General features: G+C 45.6%; 1 protein-coding gene across 3 annotated transcripts in view; it reads left to right on the top strand.

Annotated features, from left to right (window-relative positions):
• Positions 1-27,735, top strand: part of CSPG5 (chondroitin sulfate proteoglycan 5) — a 144,130-nt gene that overhangs the window by 75,687 nt on the left and 40,708 nt on the right. For 2 of the 3 annotated variants that reach the window (XM_063452864.1, XM_063452862.1), the window contains 2 exons: positions 17,940-18,128; positions 22,644-22,800. In XM_063452864.1, coding sequence (XP_063308934.1) covers positions 17,940-18,128; positions 22,644-22,800 — 346 coding nt within the window. The remainder of the gene's footprint in view (positions 1-17,939; positions 18,129-22,643; positions 22,801-27,735) is intronic. The other variant, XM_063452863.1, reaches the window with a different exon arrangement.

Raw genomic sequence — 27,735 nt, 5'->3', positions numbered from 1 at the left:
CACCTAGGAGAGCCCTTAATTACCGATTGCAACAATGTTGCAATCGGTTAATTGGTGCCACACGACCTGTGAATGTGTGGTCTACCTGGGGAGTCCACATTCGTACGGCGAATGGCCAGGATAGCCGTGTTTCGTCGTACGAATGCTTTGTATGCTGGCGGCATACGGCTGCCAGCATGCGAACGGTCACAGTACAATACACATACAGTCAACGGGACACGTTATACATTCAGCCTACGGACAACCTGCAATGAATATAGTTCAGAAGTGGCTAGGTTTGCCACAATGCTCCCCCAGAACCAAGCCGGCATACACAGTCTGATCCCAACGGATCGGCTTGGGGATGTCCGGGAGAGTACTCACAGATCACTTCTCGAGTTCAGTCTGTCTGGATAACCCGTCAGCGTTACCGTTTTGTTTTCCTGGCCGGTAATGGATAGTAAAGTCAAAGGGCTGCAGCGCCAAGCTCCAGCGCAGCAGCCTGGCATTGTCTCCAGACACACGGTTTAGCCACACTAACGGGTTGTGATCTGTGAGTAAGGAAAAAGGTTGTCCGTACAGATATGGCTGCAACTTTTTAAGGGCCCACACCACGGCCAGGCATTCTTTCTCGATGGCGGCGTAGCTCACTTCCCGGGGTAGTAGCTTGTGGCTTAGATAGGCTACGGGGTGTTCTCCGCCATCGGCTCCCACTTGGCTCAGTACTGCCCCCAATCCAAACATGGAAGCGTCTGTGTGAACAAGAAATCTTTTAGTTGGATCAGGAGCAGTTAACACAGGAGCATTAGTGAGAGCAGTCTTGAGTTGTTGGAATGCCTGCTCACACTCTGGGGCCCAGACAACCAGTCGGGGAAGGTTCTTTTTGGTCAGGTCCGTTAGGGGTTTGGCCAGGGTGCTATAGTCGGGGACAAACTTCCTGTAATAGCCTGCCGTCCCTAAGAACGCCAGCACCTGGGTCTTAGTCCTGGGGGTAGGCCACTTTGCTACGGCCTCAATCTTGGCTGGCTCAGGCCTCTGCTGCCCACATCCTACACGGTGGCCCAGATACTGTACCTCGGCCATACCTATGTGGCACTTGCTAGGTTTTAGGGTTAACCCAGCCTCCCCAATGCGATCTAGGATCGCCCCGATGTGGTGTAGGTGGTCTTCCCAGGTCTGGCTAAAGATGGCTATATCATCTAGATAGGCACAGGCATACTCCTGAAAACCGTCCAGTAGCCGATCTACCATCCGCTGAAAGGTAGCCGGAGCGTTTTTCATCCCGAAAGGCATGACCTTGAATTGGTACAGGCCAAACGGGGTGACAAACGCCGACTTGGGGATGGCGTCATCGGCTAGAGGAATCTGCCAGTACCCCTTACACAAATCAATGGTAGTGAGGTACTGGCCCCGTGCCATCTTATCTAACAGCTCGTCTATCCGGGGCATCGGGTAGGCATCAGACACCGTTTTGTCATTTAGCCTCCGGTAGTCGACACAGAATCGGGTGTTGCCATCCTTTTTAGGTACCAGGACTACCGGCGATGCCCAGGGGCTATCGGAGGGTTCGATAACCCCTAGCTGCAGCATTTCGTCTAGTTCGGCTTTCATATGGGTACGGACTGATTCCGGAACCCTATATGGAGCCTGGCGCATAGGTAGCTGTCCCGGGGTCTCTACTCGGTGGGTGGCTAACGGAGTGTACCCAGGTAAATTGGAGAAGGTAGTCCCTTTGGCTACAATCAGCGCCTGTACCTGGGCACGCTCCTGGGGGCTTAGCCGCTCCCCCAGCTGGACTCCCCGGGAAGGCTCTATCTGTTCCTCGGGTTCTAGTAGGTCAGGTAAGGGTAGGTTCTCCTGATCCTCTAAGGAGGAGGCACAGATTGCCGTCACATCCTCGATCCTCTCATGGTAGGGTTTGAGCATGTTCACGTGGAGCATGCGTCTCTTCCCTACCCCTGAGCAGGGGCCGATCACATAGGTAGTGTCGCATCGCTGCTCCACTACCTGGTATGGGCCTTGCCAGATGGCCTGCAGCTTATCGGTGCGGACGGGCTTTAAGATCAAGACCTTCTGTCCCACCTGAAAGCTGCGGTCCCTGGCTCCTCTATCGTACCAGCGTCGCTGGCGTTGCTGGGCCGCCTGGAGGTTGGTGTGTACAGCCTGAGTTAGCGCCTCCAGACGGTCCCTGAACTCCAGGACGTATGATATGATAGGGGTTTCGTTAGTGGGACTCTCCCCCTCCCAGTGTTCCCTAATCAAATTCAAGGGTCCCCGCACCCTCCTCCCAAATAGTAGCTCAAACGGGGAGAATCCTGTTGACTCCTGGGGAACCTCTCTATAAGCAAAGAGTAAGTGAGGCAGAAACCTCTCCCAGTCTTTGTGGGTCTCCCCGAACGTCCGAAGCATCTGCTTCAGCGTCCCGTTGAACCGCTCACATAGCCCATTGGACTGGGGGTGGTAGGCGGAATTAACTATTGGCTTAATGCCACACACCTTCCACAGATGTTGGGTAACTTCGGCCGTAAATTGGGTACCTCGGTCTGAGATGATCTCTTGGGGAAACCCTACTCGGGAAAATACCTTCATTAAGGCTTCCGCTACGGTCTCAGCGTGGATATTAGAGAGAGCTACAGCTTCGGGGTACCTGGTGGCGTAGTCCACTATAGTTAGGATATATCTTTTGCCAGAGGGACTGGGTTTTGGCAAGGGCCCTACGATATCCACCGCTACTCGGCTGAAGGGTTCTGCAATGATGGGTAGGGGACATAGCCTGGCCTTGTGGCGATCCCCTCGTTTACCTACACGCTGGCAGACGTCGCAGGAGGTGCAATACTGGCGCACATCCTGAGAGATCCCGGGCCAGAAGAAGGCATGGGTCAAACGGTATCGGGTACGGGTCATCCCTAGGTGTCCTGACAAGGGAATGTCATGCGCAATTCTCAGCAGCTCCTGTCTATATTTCTGGGGTACCACTAGCTGTTTATTAGTTAAGGTGACAGACCCCCCCACATCTTTTGCCGTGACACGGTATAGCAACTCTTTCTCCCAGATGAACCGCTCCCCCTCTAGCCCTGCTTGGTCTGTTTGTGCCCGGTCCCTATATACTTGGAGGGTGGGATCGGTCTGGACTTCGGTCGCAAAAGTCGTCGGGGTATCCCAGGACATGGGGGTCAGTTGGGGAACAGGGTCTCTTACCTGAGCCTCAGAGTGTATCGGTGTAGCCGTGGTGCGAGCCTGTTGTCGGGTGGTTACGGGGTGTGCCTCCTGGTACGGAGCCTGGGGAATAAAAGCGGAAGTCATTTGGCCCAAGTCATTCCCCAGCACAACATCTGCAGGTAAATTCTGCATCAGCCCCACTTCCACAGTTCCCTCTCCCACACCCCAATCCAAATGAACCTTGGCAGTGGGTAGCCGGTATACTGCTCCCCCTGCCACCCGTACTGCCACTGAGCCGCCAGTGTGGGTTGCGCCTGGTACCAAATGTGGTGCAACCAAAGTTAGAGTGGCTCCTGAATCCCGGAGCCCTTGTACCTCCTTCCCCTCCAGGGTTACTAGCTGACGGTGATGTTGTCGGTTGTCGGTGGCCCGGACCAACATTAGCTCATGCAGCACCCCTAGAGGCTCCTCAATTTGAGCACTCAGCAATTCTTGGGTGGCGGGGGCTACCTGGTAATGGTGCGCAGCAGCCCTGGGTGCCAAATTTTGTCGCACTTGATTCCAAGCTTGCCGGCTCCTGTTTTGGGTGCACTCTCGAGAAATGTGCCCCCACTGTTTGCAGGTGTGACACTGAATGTTAGCCCGGCCGTTGTATCGGGAGGGGGGTGGTGGAGTATTCAGTGCTGGCCGGTGCAGGGGTACGGTGGGGCTGGTAGGGGTAAAATTATTGGGTGTCCCTGTAATCCGAGGGAGAGTCTTATTTTGGGCACCGTGATGCCTCCTGGCATCAAAATGCTGATCCGCCAATTTAGCGGCTTCGGGTAGGGTGAGTGGTTTACGGTCCCTCACCCATTCTTGTGCTTCCGGGGACAAACCATTAAAAAACTGTTCCAGCAGCATTAACTGCCTCAACTCCTCCATGTTTGTAGCGTTGCTGGCCTGTATCCAGCCTAGTGAGGCTTGGTCCAGCTTGTGCGCCCATTCTGCATGTGAATCTTTCTCAGGCTTGCGCAAGCCCCGGAATTTCCGCCGGTACGCCTCTGGGGTAATAGCATACCTCTCTAAGATCGCCCTCTTTACCTTAGGGTAATCTTTGCTGTCCTCTCGGGGTACAGCACGGTAGGCTTCAGCTGCCCTACCCGATAATTTGCCTGCCAGCAGCGGCACCCATGTGGCGGGTTCCAAATCGTGCAAATCGCACAGCCGCTCAAAGTCCTGCAAATACCCATCGATTTCGTCCTTTTCTTCACAAAACGCTTTAAATGCGTGATGTGGGACTTTGGGCTTTACCTGTCCGTAGGTGGAGGCAGTAACAGACTCTGCCCTAGGCGGTGTTGCTGGTGTGCTGGTTGCCATCAGATAATCCTGTACATCCGATATCATCACGGTCATTATTTCCAGCGGTAGTGGTTGTGGTAGGAACGCCAACCTGGTCCGTAGCTCTTTTTGGAATGGGGTCTCTTCCATGGCTGGTGGGGGTGTAGCGCTGCGGGCTTGGTCTCCCTCCATCAGTTCTGCGATCAGCACAGCCTTAGATTTGTTGCTGGCTATCTTACCCCTGGCTTCCAATAGTTCTTTTAAAGTCTGTCGTTTCAGTATGGTATAATCAATCTCCATACGAATTGCCCTTGCTTTCCTTGTTCGGTAGTTCCAGTTTACACGAACGCTGCTTTTCGGCTGTAAGGTTCGGATCCCGTCGCTTGCCACCAATTGTAACGGAATGCAGTATATTAGTCCACGATATCCGTTGGTATCTTCAGGAAATCCACAGTCAGAGTAGAAAGCAAGGCAATATCCCCAATCCTCCCAATAACCGGACGAAACACAGTTTGGGAGTCAACTAACTCGGTTTATTCACAAGCAGCGTATTTATGCAGTTCCCCATGCAAGGGGTTTCCATACAGATATTCCAGGGGATTTCTCCCAACATGCATTGTGACTTTCCCAACAGGCATCGCTGCACGAGAAGGATACTCCCACTAAAATGGCCGATTAAGTGGATTATCCCCTCGTGCAGCAAAACCGACAATTGACATTAAAATACATAATTCCCGTAATATTCGGTACTTTAGAATAACCGAACGTTCGGTAGATAGCTGGGGTCGGGGCGCACACTTTGTGAGAATACCGCTCCGATCCCAGCTGAATTGACCGAACGCCGCACATAATACATTTAAACATCAAGGTGAGTTTAAAAGTACCGAATAAGTACGGGACACATAATGTACCGAACGCGGTATTCCCGAACGCTCTGGAAGTCCAGCGGTGTTCGGATCACTGAGTAGCCGTTTTCAGTTCCAGGCTCTCGACGACCGAACACCGCTGCAGAGACAAAGGATCCAAGATGGCCGACCGCCGCATGGTCGGTAGTGGATCGACGGCCACCTAGGAGAGCCCTTAATTACCGATTGCAACAATGTTGCAATCGGTTAATTGGTGCCACACGACCTGTGAATGTGTGGTCTACCTGGGGAGTCCACATTCGTACGGCGAATGGCCAGGATAGCCGTGTTTCGTCGTACGAATGCTTTGTATGCTGGCGGCATACGGCTGCCAGCATGCGAACGGTCACAGTACAATACACATACAGTCAACGGGACACGTTATACATTCAGCCTACGGACAACCTGCAATGACTATAGTTCAGAAGTGGCTAGGTTTGCCACACCCCCCGCCGAAGCTGAGGTTTACCAAAACTGGAATCCCCCCCAGCCTCGGTACTCGGGACAGTGGTTACCAAACTTGGAATTCCACTAACCCCAGTACTCGAAACTGTGGGTTACCACGTGCACAATGAGGCTAGCTAAGCTCTCAGAGTGTCACCAGAAGGATCACAGGAAATTATGAGTCTACACAAAATCCACAGTTCCAACAATCCCCTTTTTCCCTACAGCCTCAGCCACGAGGCTCCTAAAAGAGGTAAACAGGCAAAGAAGACCCCCAGGAACGCATCCACAGGTCAACCCCCCTTTTTCCCTACAACCACAGCACCGTGGTTCCTAAAAGGAGTAAAACAGGCAACAGAAGACCCAGGCAAATCCCCTCAGGTCCACCCCCCCTTTATCCCAAAAGGGGCAAAATACAAACAGATAGACAGATATACTGAAGACCCAGGCAAATCCCCTTAGGTCCACCCCCCTTTATCCCAAAAAGGGGAAAACAAGCAAGACAGAACCCCAGGCAAATCCCCTGCAGGTCCACCCCCCCTTTATCTCAAAATGGGGAAACAGGCAAACAATTCAAACACAATTCAAACACACCCAGGCAACAGATAGACTAAAATGCAGGTAAACAAATGAGTAACGAGACACCGGGCAAGATATTACCTGTCTTTGATGTCCTCCCGGGAAGCAGTCACAGACACGTGGACGGGTCAATCAAAGGGGCCGGAACATACCGGTGGCTCTGCAGAAGTCTCTACCGTGTACCTGGAGGTGATCAATCTCCTTTCCTTCCCCCTGGATTCCTCCGTCCAACAGCGTCTTCCTTAGGACGGCTCACCGGCCAGACATAGCCCGGTGCCCCACGTTGGGCGCCAAGTTGTTATGGTACTTTTTAGCAGTAAACCAAAATGTTTAAATGTCTATCTGTTCCTGTCCAAATTAATAAAATAAATTGCGTATATACGCTGAAGTAATTAAGTCTGACACACAAGGTTCAGGTTAAAATAACTTCGAGAAAATTTATTGGCAAGTGATTAAAAAGCGGACGCGCAGGTCCTTTTAAGAGACATTTTACGTCATCATTGATTATTAGAATATCAGCAAATAAACATCATTAATTGGATTAATTGTTAAGTGTCGGGATCAGTGTCCTCCTATCAATATTATTAATTGGTTCGAAAACTTAAGTGGTTAGTCCCGTGTCCACCCACCAAGAGGTGGGATTGTTCTGGACACGGGTGGGGGACAAGGGGTCTTGAGCGTCATTTTACACGGTCGGTGATCTCAGGCCTCGTGGCCAGGTGCAAGGTCTCTTATGAATAGAACATTTCATTACTACTGTGTTCTCATGGCCTTCAAACTATACTATGTTGCAAATCTAAGGAAAAGTCAGCAATTCCTGTGTTAATCATGTCTTTATAGAAAATACAGTCTTTGTTCTATTGTATTGGATGTGCTGAGAAATTCTGTCATGTAAGGTAGTTTTAAAATGAACAAGTTAGGTTATGAGGACAAAATGGAGGATTGAACAAGTTAGGTTAGGAGGACAAAATGGAGGATTGTCACAGTATAAAGTTAAAATGGAGTTAGTGCAATAATTGAATACAAGTACAATAAGGATTTTTAAATAATCCCACATCAGGCACAATAAGGAGATACCATAACTACCTCACACAACCAGGATCACCGTGATGGATTACACAGAGCCGGGCACAATAAGGAGATACCATAACTACCTCACGCAGCCAGGATCACTGTGATGGATTACACAGAGCCGGGCACAATAAGGAGATACCATAACTACCTCACACAGCCAGGATCACTGTGATGGATTACACAGAGCCGGGCACAATAAGGAGATACCATAACTACCTCACACAGCCAGGATCACTGTGATGGATTACACAGAGCTGGGCACAATAAGGAGATACCATAACTACCTCACACAGGCAGGATCACTGTGATGGATTACACTAAGCTACAATACAGAGACACCCACACAGCACGTGTCTCTGTATAATGCTCCAGCTCTCTATTAAATGTTGCTGCTGTTATTAAACGTAAGCTATTCCATTAGCTCTCAGCAACAGTAAACAGTGTACACAGGGTTAAAACATCAAGATACTGATAGACTCCAACCATGTCAGATACTCACTATTAGCTCTTAGCACTCAGTGTACACACAGTTAAAGCGGCAGGATACGGATAGACTCCTTATTACACACAGTATGCACATGGTTAAAGCGGCAGGATACGGATAGACTCCTTATTATACACAGTGTACACAGGGTTAAAGCGGCAGGATACCGAAAGTCTCCTTATTATACACAGTGTGCACAGGGTTAAAGTGGCAGGATACGGATAGACTCCTTATTATACACTGTGTACACAGGGTTAAAGCGGCAGGATACCGATAGACTCCTTATTACACACAGTGTACACAGGGTTAAAGCGGCAGGATACCGATAGACTCCTTATTACACACAGTGTGCACAGGGTTAAAGCGGCAGGATACTGATAGACTCCATATTACCTTTGCAACTGGCGATATAATTAATCTGCAGTGATAATATGGTAGGAAAGAAGTAGCTGACATGGTTAACCGAATCAACAATCATCATGGAATAAAGCAAAACAAGAAGTAGGGATGCACAGCAAGAGAAAAAGCACTTCTAAGGTGTAAATATAAAAATATATGTATACAGCCTTGTAATAACGAAGTGGGCGATATCTATATAAAAATACATAAATCGCACATAGTGTATTACAGAACAATAATATTAAGACACGCAGTGTGATTGTATGGAACTCACAGGATAACAGTGAAAAACAGGCCCATCATCCTCAGTCAGAAAAGATCTTCAGAGTATATGGAACAAGGACTCTTCTTATGGACTTGGAATAGAAGAAACCAAATGATAGTGCAGATCGAAATTGTATTAGAAAGAATTGAATGTATAAATGCACTTACAAAAGGATCCAAGTAAAACAGCATAAAAACCACTCTAAGGTGGTATCAACAGCATCAAATGTAAGTCCCCAAAGTGATGAAATCCATTATACACAGGGTTAAAGCGGCAGGATACCGATAGACTCCTTATTACACACAGTGTGCACAGGGTTAAAGCGGCAGGATACTGATAGACCCCTTATTATACACAGTGTGCAAAGGGTTAAAGCGGCAGGATACAGATAGACTCCTTATTATACACAGTGTACACAGGGTTAAAGCGGCAGGATACCGAAAGTCTCCTTATTATACACAGTGTGCACAGGGTTAAAGCGGCAGGATACGGATAGACTCCTTATTATACACAGTGTACACAGGGTTAAAGCGGCAGGATACCGAAAGTCTCCTTATTATACACAGTGTGCACAGGGTTAAAGCGGCAGGATACGGATAGACTCCTTATTACACACAGTGTGCACATGGTTAAAGCGGCAGGATACGGATAGACTCCTTATTATACACAGTGTACACAGGGTTAAAGCGGCAGGATACCGAAAGTCTCCTTATTATACACAGTGGGCACAGGGTTAAAGCGGCAGGATACGGATAGACTCCTTATTATACATGGTGTGCACATGGTTAAAGCGGCAGGATACCGAAAGTATGGTAATATGGTAGGAAAGAAGTAGCTGACATGGTTAACCGAATCAACAATCAACTGAAATCAGTATCAGACCAGTCTTCAGAGTCACAGCCCCAGTCCTGCAGTTTGAAGCTTCACAAGGTTTTAACTATTCACAGAATGAGAGAGTGTCTCAGCCCTTTAAAGAAGGTGGTGGGTATGTGCAGTAGGAGTTATTAAAACTGTTAGTGACTAGCAGCACAGTGCCCTGTGTCAGAGGTGTCATTGTCCAAATACAATCGTTTGTGTTTCTTGTATCTTCTTCAATAAAGATCTGTTATATTACATGGATGGATACTGTCCAGACAGACCTCCTATCTATATATATATTTAAGTAATTTCCCTTGCTTAATTAGCCTTCAGGCATTTACTAGGGTTATTGGGGGGGTAGGAGGGGATAATATTATACAGCTACATGTGGCAGGAGCCATGAGTTACTGCTGCACTCTCCTGTTGTTACTTCCAAGATGGCTTCTTGCTTGTCTCTCCTGTGGGCACTGTAACCCCACCCCCTGGTACTGTTAGCCAATGGAATGGTGGCTCCTACATAGAGAGGCCAATAGCTTGCCTCCACTCACAGGAAATTGGTAACTCAATGGAAATTACTGAAATTCCTCCTTAAAGGACACAACGCATGTGCAAACCCTGCTTAAACAGGACAGATTTCGAACCTGCCCCACTTTGTGACATGCCTAGATGCTCTCAGGTAAGATTATCCGAACAGCTACCAGTGATGGGGAGGGGCCCTGCACAACTGAAACCTATTACAGAATAGAATAGAATAGAACAGAGACACTACTTTGTTTTTTCGCTTGCCACCTTCCCCTCCAGGAGAAGAATTTTAGTGTTTCTAAACTACTGCAAATAATTCCCCCCTTGTAAAAACTGTCCCAAGTGCCCCTATGAAAGAGCCTTCACAGCAGCCAGTATGGCCTCCTTCTATTAGCTTGGCCCAGAGTTTCATTTCTGGATATCTTTTATTAGGGTCAGCACACCCCAAGTATTGATTTATATGTAATTTACACGTATTCTTGCCCCCGTACGCCTGAACAACTTTAGCTTAATGAAGCAGTTTTAGTGTATAGAACATGCCCCTGCAGCCTCACTGCTCAATCCTCTGCCATTTAGGAGTTAAATCCCTTTGTTTATGAACCCTAGTCACACCTCCCTGCATGTGACTTGCACAGCCTTCCATAAACACTTCCTGTAAAGAGAGCCCTATTTAGGCTTTCTTTATTGCAAGTTCTGTTGAATTAAGATTTTCTTATCCCCTGCTATGTTAATAGCTTGCTAGACCCTGCAAGAGCCTCCTGTATGGGATTAAAGTTCAATTTAGAGATTGAGATACAATTATTTAACCCCTTAAGGACCGAGGACGGTTCAGGACCGTCATCGGCATTTTTGCCTTGCCGACCGCTGACGGTCCTGAACCGTCCTAACGGTCCAATGTACTTACCCGATCGCCGTCATTCCCCCGGCGGCGATCGGCGTTGGTCCCGGTGTGGGGAGACTGCCTGCAGCCCAGACAGTCTCCCCATGGCGGATTAGGACCCCTGTGGCCATGTGATCGCTCAACAGGGCGACCACATGGTCACAATAGGTGTCCATGTGTCTGCCTGCAGGGGGACTGTCTGTGCTGACAGGCAGTCTCCCTGCTAGTGTAAAATCCTAAAAAAAATTAAAGTTAAAGTTAATAAATAAAAATAATAATTATATATGTGTATATATATATGATATATAGACGTATATTATAGATATATAATATACGTCTATATATCATATATATAATGTCATACTAAGTGTATTTTTATATTAATATGTACATATATTAATATAAAAATACACTTATAATTAAATTACACACGTGTATATATATAATATATATAATAACTATATATATTGTATATATATATATATATATATATATATTATAAAATACAAATAATAAGTAATTTAAATTAAATAAAAAAATGTAAAAATAATAATAAAAATTAAAAAAATATATTTTTCTATATGAAATTTTATTCTAACTCTATTTTGATATTAATATATATATATATATATATATATTTATATCAAAATACACTTAGAATGAAATTGTATATATATCTATGTATATATAAATAAATAAAAAGAATACGAAATATACATATGTCCATACACAAAATTACATAAATAATTATATAAATATACACGTAGACTTCAAATATATAAATATGCATATATATTTAAATTCTACATGTGTATTTATGTAATATTTTTACATAATTAAGTAATTTTATTGATTTCAATTTAAGGGACCTGCCTGCCAACCCAGGTCGAAAGTCCAGAGAATTTAATTTGTTAGCACTGTATTTTACCCTGTAACGTTCTACGACACCCTAAAACCTGTACATGGGGGGTACTGTTTTACTCGGGAGACTTCGCTGAACACAAATATTAGTGATTCAAAACAGTAAATCATATCACAGCGATGATGTTGTCAGTGAAAGTGACTTTTTTTAATTTTCACACACAAACAGCACTTTTACTGATGATAGTTGTGTAACGGACCGTTTCAGCATAAAAGGGGAAAAATCCGTTTAGGCGATAATCCCCTTTTCCCAAACAAGGCACAGCTACTATAAAAGCACCAAAACTCACAAACTGGATGTAGATGAATAAGGTAGCACTCCAGCTGGAACCTCACAAATAGCTGCTAGCAGATGAATAGGAAAAGCAGACATCAGCTTACACTCCTTAGCAATCAATCTCCAACAGCATACAGTGAATCCCCCCAAGAACGAGACAAGGCTCCGTGTTGAGGGTCAAGCAGTGGTCTGTTTATTCAGGGCTACCTGCCCCTGTATTTATGCAGGTCTCCCACCTGGTGGACACTCCCCTAGGGGACCAGATGGAAGACTGAAACAGCAGACAGACATGTATCACTTTCGTACACACAGCCACAATACTTTCCCACCATGCATCTTGGTTTCCTCCTCCCTGCCCTGGAGATAATTAATGAAGTAATTCAATTATCTCCTAAGACAAAGGCCAGACTCCATTATGCACATGGTGACACAGAAACAGACTATCACTTTAAAATACATACAGACACATTTTATACATAAAACACAGACATGTAACATATCCCCAGATAGCTCAGGTCTGGGTGCACATTATTAGGTGAATGGCACCCAGACCACCCGAATACATTTTAATTGCCATGGAACTAAAGTCTTTAATTATACGAACAGGCTCCATGGCAGGCTATCTGGGTTACTACAGTTCACATAAAACATAAACTACCGAATTTCCCTGCATTCACCAAATCCATTCGAATTAGAACCAGGGGCTGGAGGTTCAGCGGTGCCTGCACGTAAAAGTGTCCGATTTTGGTGCATGAAAGCCGGGCAGAAAAGTGTTGGCTGCCCGGGGAGCTCCAGAACAGCGCCACCTAGCGGCCGCTAAGTGTAACAGCGGCCACACAGTTAACAGGCAATTAACCGCAGCTTCAGGGAGGTAAATGGAGGGCACACTCCAGCTTCTGGGTGGCCAATTAACAACGCCGGCCGGCTTCCCACGGCTCTGGGGAGGTTGGTGAACGGCTGTTTGTTCGGTAGATGAAATATACCGAACTGCTGTGCAGAAAGGGAGAAATAAATCCTTCTGCACAGTAAAATTAACCCTTTAGCTGCCGGTCCATAGTCCAGAGGTAGCAGGCGGGCAACCAGGCTCCTCCAATACAATGTGGCGAGATTGGTTTCGTCACATCTCTCCCCCTTTCCAAAAAGACTAACAGGGTACCTGACCTCCTGCCGGTCAGTGCCCTTGTTAGTCCAGCAACCCACCCACAAAGCAAAAAAAACAGTACAGCCCACCCACAATAAATAGTTACTACACCTGGGTAGAGGAGAAGTTTGTCCAGGTCCAGGTGCCTCACCACGGCTGTGTAGGGGACTGGTAGGCTGCCTTGGTGGGTTGCTGAGTGGGCAGAGACCAGCGGTACTCTGTCCTGGTGCCAGCACTACCACCGGAGTAGTCTGGTTGGAGCCTGGTTGCTGGAGACGGACTGTCTCCCCCTTAGTTGCATAGCTCTGCTGCTGAGTGGGGAGACCGGTTGTCTCCCCCTTGGATACACAGCTCTGTCGTGGGGGGGTAGGACCGACCATCCCTACCCCCTGTGTGGTAAGTGCAGAGACCACGGTCCCATCTGCACTGGTGGGGGGTTTACAGTCTCCCCCTGGTACATTAAGCTGCCGCTGGGGAGAGGGGGTAACAAGTTCCTCTCCCGATAGAACACTCTGCACATTAATGATCCGCCGCTGGGGAGAGGTGGTAACAAGCTCCTCTCCCATACATATTCCTAGTCTTTGCGGAGGGAGACCGACTGTCTCTCCTCCCAATACAGAGTCCTGCCGCTGGGGAAAGGAGACAGGGCTCTCTATTCCCTGCTGGATACTCTGCCGCTGGAGAATGGAGACTGGGCCCCCAATTCCCGAAAACTCACGCTGCCGCTGGGGAGGGAGGACGCTGCTCTCCTCTCCCTGTATTCCACATTGCCCTCCTGGCATATCACTCTGCTGCTGGGGGGCAGGAACAACTACCTCTGCCCCCTGTAACTCAGCCTGCCGCTGGGGAGGGAGGACGCTGCTCTCCCTGTCCCGTAACTGTAATTTCCGGTGGAGGTCCACCCAACGTGGCAGCTGACCATCATCCTCTGCCCGGTATAGCAGAGTCTTGAACACTAGATCCCTCACGATCTTCACGTATTTCTCAGCTGGATTAGGTCCGTAGAAGTTCAGCCGCAACCACATCATACGGTCAAATTCCATTACAGAATATCTGTACTCCACTGCTGGTTCCATGCTGTTGCTTTTAGGGTCGCTGTACTGGGACATGCGTTGCCCTCAAATTGTACAATCCAGAGTAATGGTGTCTCCTGTAGCTGTCCTTCTGGCTGTAGGAACGATCCCGCCGCTTGCCACCAATTGTAACGGACCGTTTCAGCATAAAAGGGGAAAAATCCGTTTAGGCGATAATCCCCTTTTCCCAAACAAGGCACAGCTACTATAAAAGCACCAAAACTCACAAACTGGATGTAGATGAATAAGGTAGCACTCCAGCTGGAACCTCACAAATAGCTGCTAGCAGATGAATAGGAAAAGCAGACATCAGCTTACACTCCTTAGCAATCAATCTCCAACAGCATACAGTGAATCCCCCCAAGAACGAGACAAGGCTCCGTGTTGAGGGTCAAGCAGTGGTCTGTTTATTCAGGGCTACCTGCCCCTGTATTTATGCAGGTCTCCCACCTGGTGGACACTCCCCTAGGGGACCAGATGGAAGACTGAAACAGCAGACAGACATGTATCACTTTCGTACACACAGCCACAATACTTTCCCACCATGCATCTTGGTTTCCTCCTCCCTGCCCTGGAGATAATTAATGAAGTAATTCAATTATCTCCTAAGACAAAGGCCAGACTCCATTATGCACATGGTGACACAGAAACAGACTATCACTTTAAAATACATACAGACACATTTTATACATAAAACACAGACATGTAACATATCCCCAGATAGCTCAGGTCTGGGTGCACATTATTAGGTGAATGGCACCCAGACCACCCGAATACATTTTAATTGCCATGGAACTAAAGTCTTTAATTATACGAACAGGCTCCATGGCAGGCTATCTGGGTTACTACAGTTCACATAAAACATAAACTACCGAATTTCCCTGCATTCACCAAATCCATTCGAATTAGAACCAGGGGCTGGAGGTTCAGCGGTGCCTGCACGTAAAAGTGTCCGATTTTGGTGCATGAAAGCCGGGCAGAAAAGTGTTGGCTGCCCGGGGAGCTCCAGAACAGCGCCACCTAGCGGCCGCTAAGTGTAACAGCGGCCACACAGTTAACAGGCAATTAACCGCAGCTTCAGGGAGGTAAATGGAGGGCACACTCCAGCTTCTGGGTGGCCAATTAACAACGCCGGCCGGCTTCCCACGGCTCTGGGGAGGTTGGTGAACGGCTGTTTGTTCGGTAGATGAAATATACCGAACTGCTGTGCAGAAAGGGAGAAATAAATCCTTCTGCACAGTAAAATTAACCCTTTAGCTGCCGGTCCATAGTCCAGAGGTAGCAGGCGGGCAACCAGGCTCCTCCAATACAATGTGGCGAGATTGGTTTCGTCACAAGTTGTGATACATGTTCCAGTTTTGAAACACTAATATTTGTGTTCAGCAAAGTCTCCTGAGTATAACAGTACCCCCCATGTACAGGTTTTATAGCGTTTTTGAAATTTACAGGGTCAAATATTTTTACATTGAAAATGGCCAGGATGGTTACATTGCCTTTGAGAGCTTATGGTAGCCGAGGAATGAGAATTCCCCCCTGATGGCATACCATTTGCAAAAGAAGACAACCCAATGTATTGAAAATGGGGTATGTCCAGTCTTTTTTAGTAGCCACTTAGTCACAAACACTGGCCAAAATTAGCGTTCAATTTAGTTTTTTACTTTTTTCACACACAAACAAATATGAATGCTAACTTTGGCCAGTGTTTGCGACTAAGTGGCTACTAAAAAAGTCTGGACATACCCCATATTAAATACCTTGGGTTGTCTCCTTTAAAAAAAATATGTACATGTGGGGTGGTATTCAGAGATTTATGACAGATAATAGTGTTACAATGTCACTATTGATACATTTTAAAAATGTATGTTTTGAAACCGCAATATCCTACTTGTACTTATAGCCCTATAACATGCAAAAAATTAGCAAAAAGAATGTAAACACGGGGTATTTTTAAACTCAGGACAACATTTTGAATCTATTTAGCAGTTTTTTCATTCGCTTTTGTAGATGAGTAAAAGATTTTTCACATAAAAGTCAAAAAACATGTATTTTTTTCAATTTGTCATCATATTTTTTCTTTTTTTTAAATTAAATTACATGAGATTATATAAATAATGGTATGTAAAGAAAGCCCCTTTTGTCCTGAAAAAAACAATATATAATTTGTATGGGAACAGTAAATGAGAGAGCGGAAAACTACAGCTAAACACAAACACCACAAAAGTGTCAAAAAGATGCCTGGTCGCAAATGTACAACATCGCAAAAAAAGTCCGGTCCTTAAGGGGTTAAGGTAAATTACATCTGTTTGAAAGTGAAACTATTTTTTTTCATGCAGGCTCTGTCAATCATAGCCAGGGGAGGTGTGGCTAGGGCTGCATAAACAGAAACAAAGTGATTTAACTCCTAAATGGCAGTGAATTGAGCAGTGAAATTGCAGGGGAATGATCTATACACTAAAACTGCTTTATTTAGCTAAAGTAATTTAGGTGACTATAGTGTTCCTTTAAGTCAGGTCTGTGATATCATTGCTGTTGATATTGGATTAATCCAGATCAGTGGATTGACAGGGACTCAGTTAGAAAATTAGCTTAATGACCCGTTAGTCAATTCTAATACAAGTCTGACGTTAATTCTAAAACATCAGTCGTTATCTTCAGCAAGCGGAACGGCTTCAGGGTTAGAGTGTTCCTTTAACCTCCTAGTGTACGAATTAAATGCATTTAGCAAATTAAGTTTACTGAAGTTGTTGTTTTCTCAAAAGTGATCCTTGAATATTTTGTTCTTCATAAATGGCAATGATTAGATCTCTTTATTTCCTGCACCAATCTAAAATCCTTCTAAACCTTATTGCACTGCACTATTACACACAGCATCTTTTCTGAATGCGATTCTCCTTCTGGCTTATAAACTACCAATTAAAACCCTCTGGGAGATCAAAGCCTTATAAGCAGATGAAGTTGTAGGTTTTAGCAGAGAGAAAACATAGAAAGACTATTAATAATTATTATTGAAAAAATTAAAATGTATTCCATGTATTTTTGTTTGTTCCATAACATGCCTTTAAGCAACTTCACTACAAATACTCTGATCATACCATAGTCTATGTAGTTGATTGTATTACATTTTTGTTGACAAATGTTTTTTTCTTTTTCATGGGGCTGTTTCCACCAGAGCCGAGGACAGTAATGGGGGTAAAGTTTGCACCCTCATATGCAAACCACTATAAGTCTTATGCAATTTGTCTATTTGAAAATCCCTTAAGTTTTGGGGAGAATAGTCCCTATCATGGGTAATACATTGATTATTTACCCATGATTTAAATGGGCTAATTGAAAACTAGGAGGTGCTTTTTACTGAAATTAGTTTCTTACACTGAAAACTACAGTGTGATATTGATATGGGATGTATAGAATGACTACATTTAATTAAAAAGTGGCAGATACAATGCTTTTACATGCAAGGAGTTGCCACTCCAAACACTTTGTGAGGGCAGTTCCATATGGGCAATTCACATGTTCCTTATTCCTTACTGCAACTCTTTGTCATTTCATTTCCTGTTCTATTTTTCTTTCCTTTTAATGGTTCACCAATCTGATTCCAGTGACACATATCTATTACACATTACTGGCATTTATTTGTTACACCCCTCGTTTTTGATTTGCAGATGTAACACGCAAGATTATATATGGCACAAAGGGATGAGGTGCGAGTCCATCATCACGGATTTCCAGGTGATGTGCGTTGCCGTTGGTACAGCTGCGCTGGTTGTACTGCTTCTCTTCATGATGACGGTCTTCTTTGCCAAAAAACTTTACCTGCTCAAAACCGAGAACTACAAACTGCGCAAAAGGAAGTAAGTTATGTTTTGGGCTAAGTGAGTGGGCGGAATGAGGATTGTAACCACGGTTATATTGGCTAAAATCCTGTTTGGAGCAGGGTGGTGATAATTCTTGATGGAAAGGCCACTAAGGCACCTAAAGCAGGCATTTATTTTGTCACCAATGTCACCTCTAGAAAACTGACACAAAATGGAGACAAAAGTGTGAAAAAATTTGAAGAAGGTATAGTTTAAATGTGTATAGTTTAAATCAGGCGTGTCCAACCCTCGAGCTGCATGCGGCCCTGAACCTCTTGTAATGCGGCCAGTTGCCGTCCAGGCTGCAGGCGGTGAGGGAGGCAGGGAGCCCATTACTTACTGTGCTCTTTCTCACCTCTCCCTCGCACGCCCTGACGTGAGCCGGCAGCTGGGATATGACATCATCCTGACATCGGCATCACTAATGGGCACGTGAGGGACCTGTGCAGGAAGAGCACAGTGATCCCATCACAGCAGCAACCACTGGGATCCACTCGCAGAGCAAGGTAGGGAGGATGGGTAGACCTCTTAATTACTAGATGTGTGTAAATGAATGTGATTTGTGAGTGTGTATTGCAGTAATTATGTGTGTATGTGATTGTGTGGGTCTGTGATTATGTATGTGTGTCTATTTGATTATTTGTGTGTATGTGATTGTGTTGTATAGGTCTGTGATTATGTGTGATTGTGTTTGTATGTGTGTATAGGTCTGTGATTGTGTCTGTGTATAGGTATGTGATATTGTGTGTGTGTGTTTATAGTTATGTGATTGTGTGTGTGTATAGGTATGTGATTATATGGGAGTGAGTGTGTGTGTGTATAGATCTGTAATTGTGTGTGTATAGTGATTATATGTGTGTATGGGAGTGTGTATATCTGTGGTTGTGTCTGTGTATAGGTGTGTGTGTGTGTGTGTGTGTGTGTGTGTGTGTAAAGATCTGTAATTGTGTGTGTATAGGTATGGGAGTGTGTATAGTTATGTGATTGTGGCTGTGTATAAATCTGTAATTGTGAGTGTGTGTGTGTGTGTGTATGTGTGTGTATAGTTATGTGATTATATGAGAATGTGTATATCTGTGATTGTGTGTGTGTGTGTGTAGATCTGTAATTGTGTGTGTGTATGTATAGCTATGTGATTGTGTCTGTGTATAGGTATGTGACTGTGTGTGTGTGTATAGATCTGTAATTGTGTGTGTGTGTATGGTTTTGTGATTGATTATATGTCAGTGTGTACATCTGTGATTGTGTGTGTATATGTATATACATGTGTATGTGTTTAGTAGATAGCTCTCTAATTTGGTCTACTTACATATGGCAATCCCACATAAGGATAACAAATAAGGAAATTATGCACTAACAAATTACATATCAAGATTAAGTAAAGGGCGTTTGAAGTTTTATTAGTAAAATTAACGATATTATGTATTTTATGTGCGGTTCAAGACGATTCCTCTTCGCTCAATGTGGCTCGGGGAAGCCAAAAGGTTGGACACCCATGGCTTAAATGGTTTCCTTGTAACAAAAAGCTCAGAATAAGTTAATGCACCCTCTATATAACTTTCTATATATGTGCTCCGAATGAACATATATTTTAGGCAAAAATGATTTTAGTGACAACAAAGGAAATCTCGTTCTAATGTCACCTGGTGACACTTTATTTATTTATTTGCAGTGACATTTCCAGACAAGGTTAAACCCCATGCAGGGAACGGTTTATGTGACCGAATATATTGGGGACTTTTTAAAGTAAATGTTGATAGAAACTTTTCTTGTCTTGACCGGACAAAGCCGCATCTGTCACCAGCAGAATAAGAAGCCCCCTGCTGGGAAGCAGCTGCTTTCTAAGACTTCACTGAGATAAAATGAGAGAGAGGGGGAGGAAAAGGCTCTATTGTGGGTGTGCTGCCAGGCGGAGGTGCGCTTTGTGTGTTGAGAAGAGGGGGAAATGGGAGGGGGGGTATTAACATTTTTACACAAACAAACTGTTGTGTAATGAAAATACAGATAGGTCTATGATCTCAGAGTCTGCAAGGAGTGCAGTCCCATACAGGAGATAACCACCAGCACTGCACGATATCACTGGACGGGTACACCAGCACTGCACGATATCACACCAGCACTGCACGATATCACTGGACGGGAACACCAGCACTGCACGATATCACACCAGCACTGCACGATATCACTGGACGGGAACACCAGCACTGCACGATATCACACCAGCACTGCACGATATCACAGGACGGGTACACCAGCACTGCACGATATCACTGGACGGGTACACCAGCACTGCACGATATCACTGGACGGGTACACCAGCATTGCACGATATCACTGGACGGGAACACGAGCACTGCACGATATCACACCAGCACTGCACGATATCACAGGACGGGTACACCAGCACTGCACAATATCACTGGACGGGTACACCAGCACTGCACGATATCACTGGACGGGTACACCAGCACTGCACGATATCACTGGACGGGTACACCAGCACTGCACGATATCACAGGACAGGTACACCAACACTGCACGATATCACTGGACGGGTACACCAGCACTGCACGATATCACACCAGCACTGCACGATATCACTGGACGGGAACACAAGCACTGCACGATATCACACCAGCACTGCACGATATCACAGGACGGGTACACCAGCACTGCACAATATCACTGGACGGGTACACCAGCACTGCACGATATCACTGGACGGGTACACCAGCACTGCACGATATCACTGGACGGGTACAACAGCACTGCACGATATCACAGGACAGGTACACCAACACTGCACGATATCACTGGACGGGTACACCAGCACTGCACGATATCACTGGACGGGTACACCAGCCCTGCACGAAATCACACCAGCACTGCACGATATCGCAGGACGGGAACACCAGCACCTCACGATATCACTGGACGGGTACACCAGCACTGCACGATATCACTGGACAGGAACACCAGCACTGCACGATATCACTGGACGGGAACACCAGCACTGCACGATATCACAGTATGGGAACACCAGCACTGCACGATATCACTGGACGGGTACACCAGCCCTGCACGATATCACTGGACGGGTACACCAGCACTGCACGATATCACTGGACGGGTACACAAGCACTGCACGATATCACAGTATGGGAACACCAGCACTGCACGATATCACTGGACGGGTACACCAGCACTGCACGATATCACAGGACGGGTACACGAGCACTGCACGATATCACAGGAAGGGTACACCAGCACTGCACGATATCACAGGAAGGGTACACCAGCACTGCACGATATCACAGGAAGGGTACACCAGCACTGCACGATATCACAGGAAGGGTACACCAGCACTGCACGATATCACAGGACGGGTACACCAGCACTGCACAATATCACAGTATGGGAACACCAGCACTGCACAATATCACAGGACGGGAACACCAGCACTGCACGATATCACAGGACGGGTACACCAGAACTGCACGATATCACAGGACGGGTACACCAGCACTGCACAATATCACAGTATGGGAACACCAGCACGGCACAATATAGCAGGATGGGAACACCAGCACTGCCCAATATCACCACACGGGAACACCAGCACTGCACAATATCACAGTATGGGAACACCAGCACTGCACAATATAGCAGGACGGGAACACCAGCACTGCACAATATAGCAGGACGGGAACACCAGCACTGCACAATATCACAGGGCAGGAACACCAGCACTGCACAATATCACAGTATGGGAACACCAGCACTGCACAATATCACCACACGGGAACACCAGCACTGCACAATATCACAGTATGGGAACACCAGCACTGCACAATATCACAGTATGGGAACACCAGCACTGCACAATATCACAGTATGGGAACACCAGCACTGCACAATATCACCACACGGGAACACCAGCACTGCACAATATCACAGGACGGGAACACCAGCACTGCACAATATCACACTATGGGAACACCAGCACTGCACAATATCACCACACAGGAACACCAGCACTGCACAATATCACCACACAGGAACACCAGCACTGCACGATATCACGGGACAGGAACACCAGCACTGCACGATATCACTGAATGGGAACACAATATAACAGGACGTGAAAAAGCTCTGAAAAGTAGCGTGTTTTAAAAGATAATTTTTTTTCTAATGGTTGTTCCCCTTTACGAAAGCCCTCTCTTAACGTGATCAACAAAGGTTTTTAGTGAAAGCTTTAGTAGAAATGATTGCAAGCTTATGGGGTTCTAACTCTTCACTTGTTAGTGAATGTTATACAAGTAACATATTCTGCATTTTAAAGCTATATATCATTGGTGGCGACCCTCTGGCACTGCATTTATTGTGGGTTACTATGCACATCTGGCCCAGCCAGCCATTTCGTGTGATATGAAGTAACCACTCCTGATATTTATTGTAATTTTGGGGTGACTGTCCATGTTTGGGATCTGACTCTTTGCTCTCTCCATCCAGCAGGTACAGGACTCCCTCAGAGCTCCACAATGATAATTTTTCTCTCTCTACGATCGCCGAAGGCTCCCACCCAAATGTAAGGAAACTTTGCGACACTCCATGTCATGTGTCCCCCCATGCTCGTGCATTGGCTTACTATGATAACGTAATCTGTCAGGTAACTCGCCTGTTTCATGTCTCCCCTTCTGCATGCTTCAAGCTATCCCCCCCACTGAGCAGGGCGGGTTCAATGCCAATGGGCAGACTGTGACTGCTGGGAGCTGCTCCATGTAACCACCACTCCTTAACCACTGCCAAAACTGCTCATGCCTCTCTCACAATACTCCTATTACTAATAATGACATTAACTGCTTTAATTGCCCCATTGGGTAAGAGATGGGATGAGTTACCTGCCCCTATAAACGCCCTTCTAAATTCTAGTATAACCCCACCTTCAACTATATAAGTTCTCCTCTAGAGCCTCACCATTACTAGCTCTCTACCTCCTCCCCAATACCAATTCCCAACTCCTCCCCTTCATCAGCTATCAATCACCCAGCTCCTTCATCAGTTTTGAATCCCTTCCCTATAACAGCTCTTCACACCTTTCCTAGCCCCACCCTTAACTGTTATCAATCCTCAGCCCCTCCCCTATATTGGCTATCAATCCCCAGCCCCTCCCTTACATTGGCTTTCAATCCCCAGCCCCTCCCCTATATTGGCTATCAACCCCCAGCCCCTCCCTTATATCGGTTATCAATGCCCAGCCCCTCCCTTATATCAATTATCAATCCCCAGCCCCTCCCTTATATCAGTTGTCAATCCCCAGCCCCTCCCCTATATTGGCTATCAATCCCCAGCTCCTCCCTTATATCGGTTATCCATCCCCAGCCCCTCCCCTATATCGGTTATCCATCCCCAGCCCCTCCCTTATATCAGTTATCCATCCCCAGCCCCTCCCCTATATTGGCTATCAATCTCCAGCCCCTTCCTTATATCGGTTATCCATCCCAACCCCTCCCCTATATCAGTTATCCATCCCAGCCCCTCCCTTATCAATCCCCAGCCCCTCCCTTATATCGGTTATCCACCCATTAATACTGTATAATGACGTACTGACTATACAGACTATGTGATGCCCTAATTCAGTGGTTATGGTGCTCAGTATCCCATTAATACTGTATAATGACGTGCTGACTATACAGACTATGTGATGCCCTAATTCAGTGGTTATGGTGCTCAGTGTCCCATTAATACTGTATAATGACGCGCTGACTGTACAGACTACGTGATGCCTTAATTCAGTGGTTATGGTGCTCAGTGTCCCATTAATACTGTATAATGACGCGCTGACTGTACAGACTACGTGATGCCCTAATTCAGTGGTTATGGTGCTAAGTATCCCATTAATACTGTATAATGACGTGCTGACTGTACAGACTACGTGATGCCCTAATTCAGTGGTTATGGTGCTCAGTGTGTCCCATTAATACTGTATAATGACGTGCTGACTATACAGACTATGTGATGCTGTAATTCAGTGGTTATGGTGCTCAGTGTCCCATTAATACTGTATAATGACGTGCTGACTGTACAGACTACGTGATGCCCTAATTCAGTGGTTATGGTGCTCAGTATCCCATTAATACTGTATAATGACGTGCTGACTATACAGACTATGTGATGCCCTAATTCAGTGGTTATGATGCTCAGTGTCCCATTAATACTGTATAATGACGTGCTGACTGTACAGACTACGTGATGCCCTAATTCAGTGGTTATGGTGCTCAGTATCCCATGAATACTGTATAATGACGTACTGACTATACAGACTATGTGATGCCCTAATTCAGTGGTTATGGTGCTCAGTATCCCATTAATACTGTATAATGACGTGCTGACTGTACAGACTACGTGATGCCCTAATTCAGTGGTTATGGTGCTCAGTGTGTCCCATTAATACTGTATAATGACGTGCTGACTGTACAGACTACGTGATGCTGTAATTCAGTGGTTATGGTGCTCAGTGTCCCATTAATACTGTATAATGACGTGCTGACTGTACAGACTACGTGATGCCCTAATTCAGTGGTTATGGTGCTCAGTATCCCATTAATACTGTATAATGACGTGCTGACTGTACAGACTACGTGATGCCCTAATTCAGTGGTTATGGTGCTCAGTGTGTCCCATTAATACTGTATAATGACGTGCTGACTGTACAGACTACGTGATGCCTTAATTCAGTGGTTATGGTGCTCAGTGTCCCATTAATACTGTATAATGACGCGCTGACTGTACAGACTACGTGATGCCCTAATTCAGTGGTTATGGTGCTCAGTGTGTCCCATTAATACTGTATAATGACGTGCTTACTGTACAGACTACGTGATGCCCTAATTCAGTGGTTATGGTGCTCAGTGTGTCCCATTAATACTGTATAATGACGTGCTGACTGTACAGACTACGTGATGCCCTAATTCAGTGGTTATGGTGCTCAGTGTGTCCCATTAATACTGTATAATGACGTGCTGACTGTACAGACTACGTGATGCCCTAATTCAGTGGTTATGGTGCTCAGTATCCCATTAATACTGTATAATGACGTACTGACTATACAGACTACGTGATGCCCTAATTCATTGGTTATGGTGCTCAGTATCCCATTAATACTGTATAATGACGTGCTGACTGTACAGACTACGTGATGCCCTAATTCAGTGGTTATGGTGCTCAGTGTGTCCCATTAATACTGTATAATGACGTGCTAACTGTACAGACTACGTGATGCTGTAATTCAGTGGTTATGGTGCTCAGTATCCCATTAATACTGTATAATGACGTGCTGACTGTACAGACTACGTGATGCCCTAATTCAGTGGTTATGGTGCTCAGTATCCCATTAATACTGTATAATGACGTGCTGACTGTACAGACTACGTGATGCCCTAATTCAGTGGTTATGGTGCTCAGTATCCCATTAATACTGTATAATGACATGCTGACTGTACAGACTACGTGATGCCTTAATTCAGTGGTTATGGTGCTCAGTGTCCCATTAATACTGTATAATGACGCGCTGACTGTACAGACTACGTGATGCCCTAATTCAGTGGTTATGGTGCTCAGTATCCCATTAATACTGTATAATGACGTGCTGACTGTACAGACTACGTGATGCCCTAATTCAGTGGTTATGGTGCTCAGTGTGTCCCATTAATACTGTATAATGACGTGCTGACTGTACAGACTACGTGATGCCCTAATTCAGTGGTTATGGTGCTCAGTGTGTCCCATTAATACTGTATAATGACGTGCTGACTGTACAGACTACGTGATGCCCTAATTCAGTGGTTATGGTGCTCAGTATCCCATTAATACTGTATAATGACGTACTGACTATACAGACTACGTGATGCCCTAATTCATTGGTTATGGTGCTCAGTATCCCATTAATACTGTATAATGACGTGCTGACTGTACAGACTACGTGATGCCCTAATTCAGTGGTTATGGTGCTCAGTATCCCATTAATACTGTATAATGACGTGCTGACTGTACAGACTACGTGATGCCCTAATTCAGTGGTTATGGTGCTCAGTATCCCATTAATACTGTATAATGACGTGCTGACTGTACAGACTACGTGATGCCTTAATTCAGTGGTTATGGTGCTCAGTGTCCCATTAATACTGTATAATGACGCGCTGACTGTACAGACTACGTGATGCCCTAATTCAGTGGTTATGGTGCTCAGTATCCCATTAATACTGTATAATGACGTGCTGACTGTACAGACTACGTGATGCCCTAATTCAGTGGTTATGGTGCTCAGTGTGTCCCATTAATACTGTATAATGACGTGCTGACTGTACAGACTACGTGATGCCCTAATTCAGTGGTTATGGTGCTCAGTGTGTCCCATTAATACTGTATAATGACGTGCTGACTGTACAGACTACGTGATGCCCTAATTCAGTGGTTATGGTGCTCAGTATCCCATTAATACTGTATAATGACGTACTGACTATACAGACTACGTGATGCCCTAATTCATTGGTTATGGTGCTCAGTATCCCATTAATACTGTATAATGACGTGCTGACTGTACAGACTACGTGATGCCCTAATTCAGTGGTTATGGTGCTCAGTGTGTCCCATTAATACTGTATAATGACGTGCTAACTGTACAGACTACGTGATGCTGTAATTCAGTGGTTATGGTGCTCAGTATCCCATTAATACTGTATAATGACGTGCTGACTGTACAGACTACGTGATGCCCTAATTCAGTGGTTATGGTGCTCAGTATCCCATTAATACTGTATAATGACGTGCTGACTGTACAGACTACGTGATGCCCTAATTCAGTGGTTATGGTGCTCAGTATCCCATTAATACTGTATAATGACGTGCTGACTGTACAGACTACGTGATGCCTTAATTCAGTGGTTATGGTGCTCAGTGTCCCATTAATACTGTATAATGACGCGCTGACTGTACAGACTACGTGATGCCCTAATTCAGTGGTTATGGTGCTCAGTATCCCATTAATACTGTATAATGACGTGCTGACTGTACAGACTACGTGATGCCCTAATTCAGTGGTTATGGTGCTCAGTGTGTCCCATTAATACTGTATAATGACGTGCTGACTGTACAGACTACGTGATGCCCTAATTCAGTGGTTATGGTGCTCAGTATCCCATTAATACTGTATAATGACGTACTGACTATACAGACTACGTGATGCCCTAATTCATTGGTTATGGTGCTCAGTATCCCATTAATACTGTATAATGACGTGCTGACTGTACAGACTACGTGATGCCCTAATTCAGTGGTTATGGTGCTCAGTGTGTCCCATTAATACTGTATAATGACGTGCTAACTGTACAGACTACGTGATGCTGTAATTCAGTGGTTATGGTGCTCAGTATCCCATTAATACTGTATAATGGCGTGCTGACTGTACAGACTACGTGATGCCCTAATTCAGTGGTTATGGTGCTCAGTATCCCATTAATACTGTATAATGACGTGCTGACTGTACAGACTACGTGATGCCCTAATTCAGTGGTTATGGTGCTCAGTATCCCATTAATACTGTATA

This window comes from Pelobates fuscus, chromosome 4 (assembly GCF_036172605.1).
Source record: "Pelobates fuscus isolate aPelFus1 chromosome 4, aPelFus1.pri, whole genome shotgun sequence".
Taxonomy (NCBI): Eukaryota; Metazoa; Chordata; class Amphibia; order Anura; family Pelobatidae; genus Pelobates; species Pelobates fuscus.
Note: the sequence above shows the minus strand (reverse complement) of the source record. Positions and strands in the feature narration are given on the sequence as shown.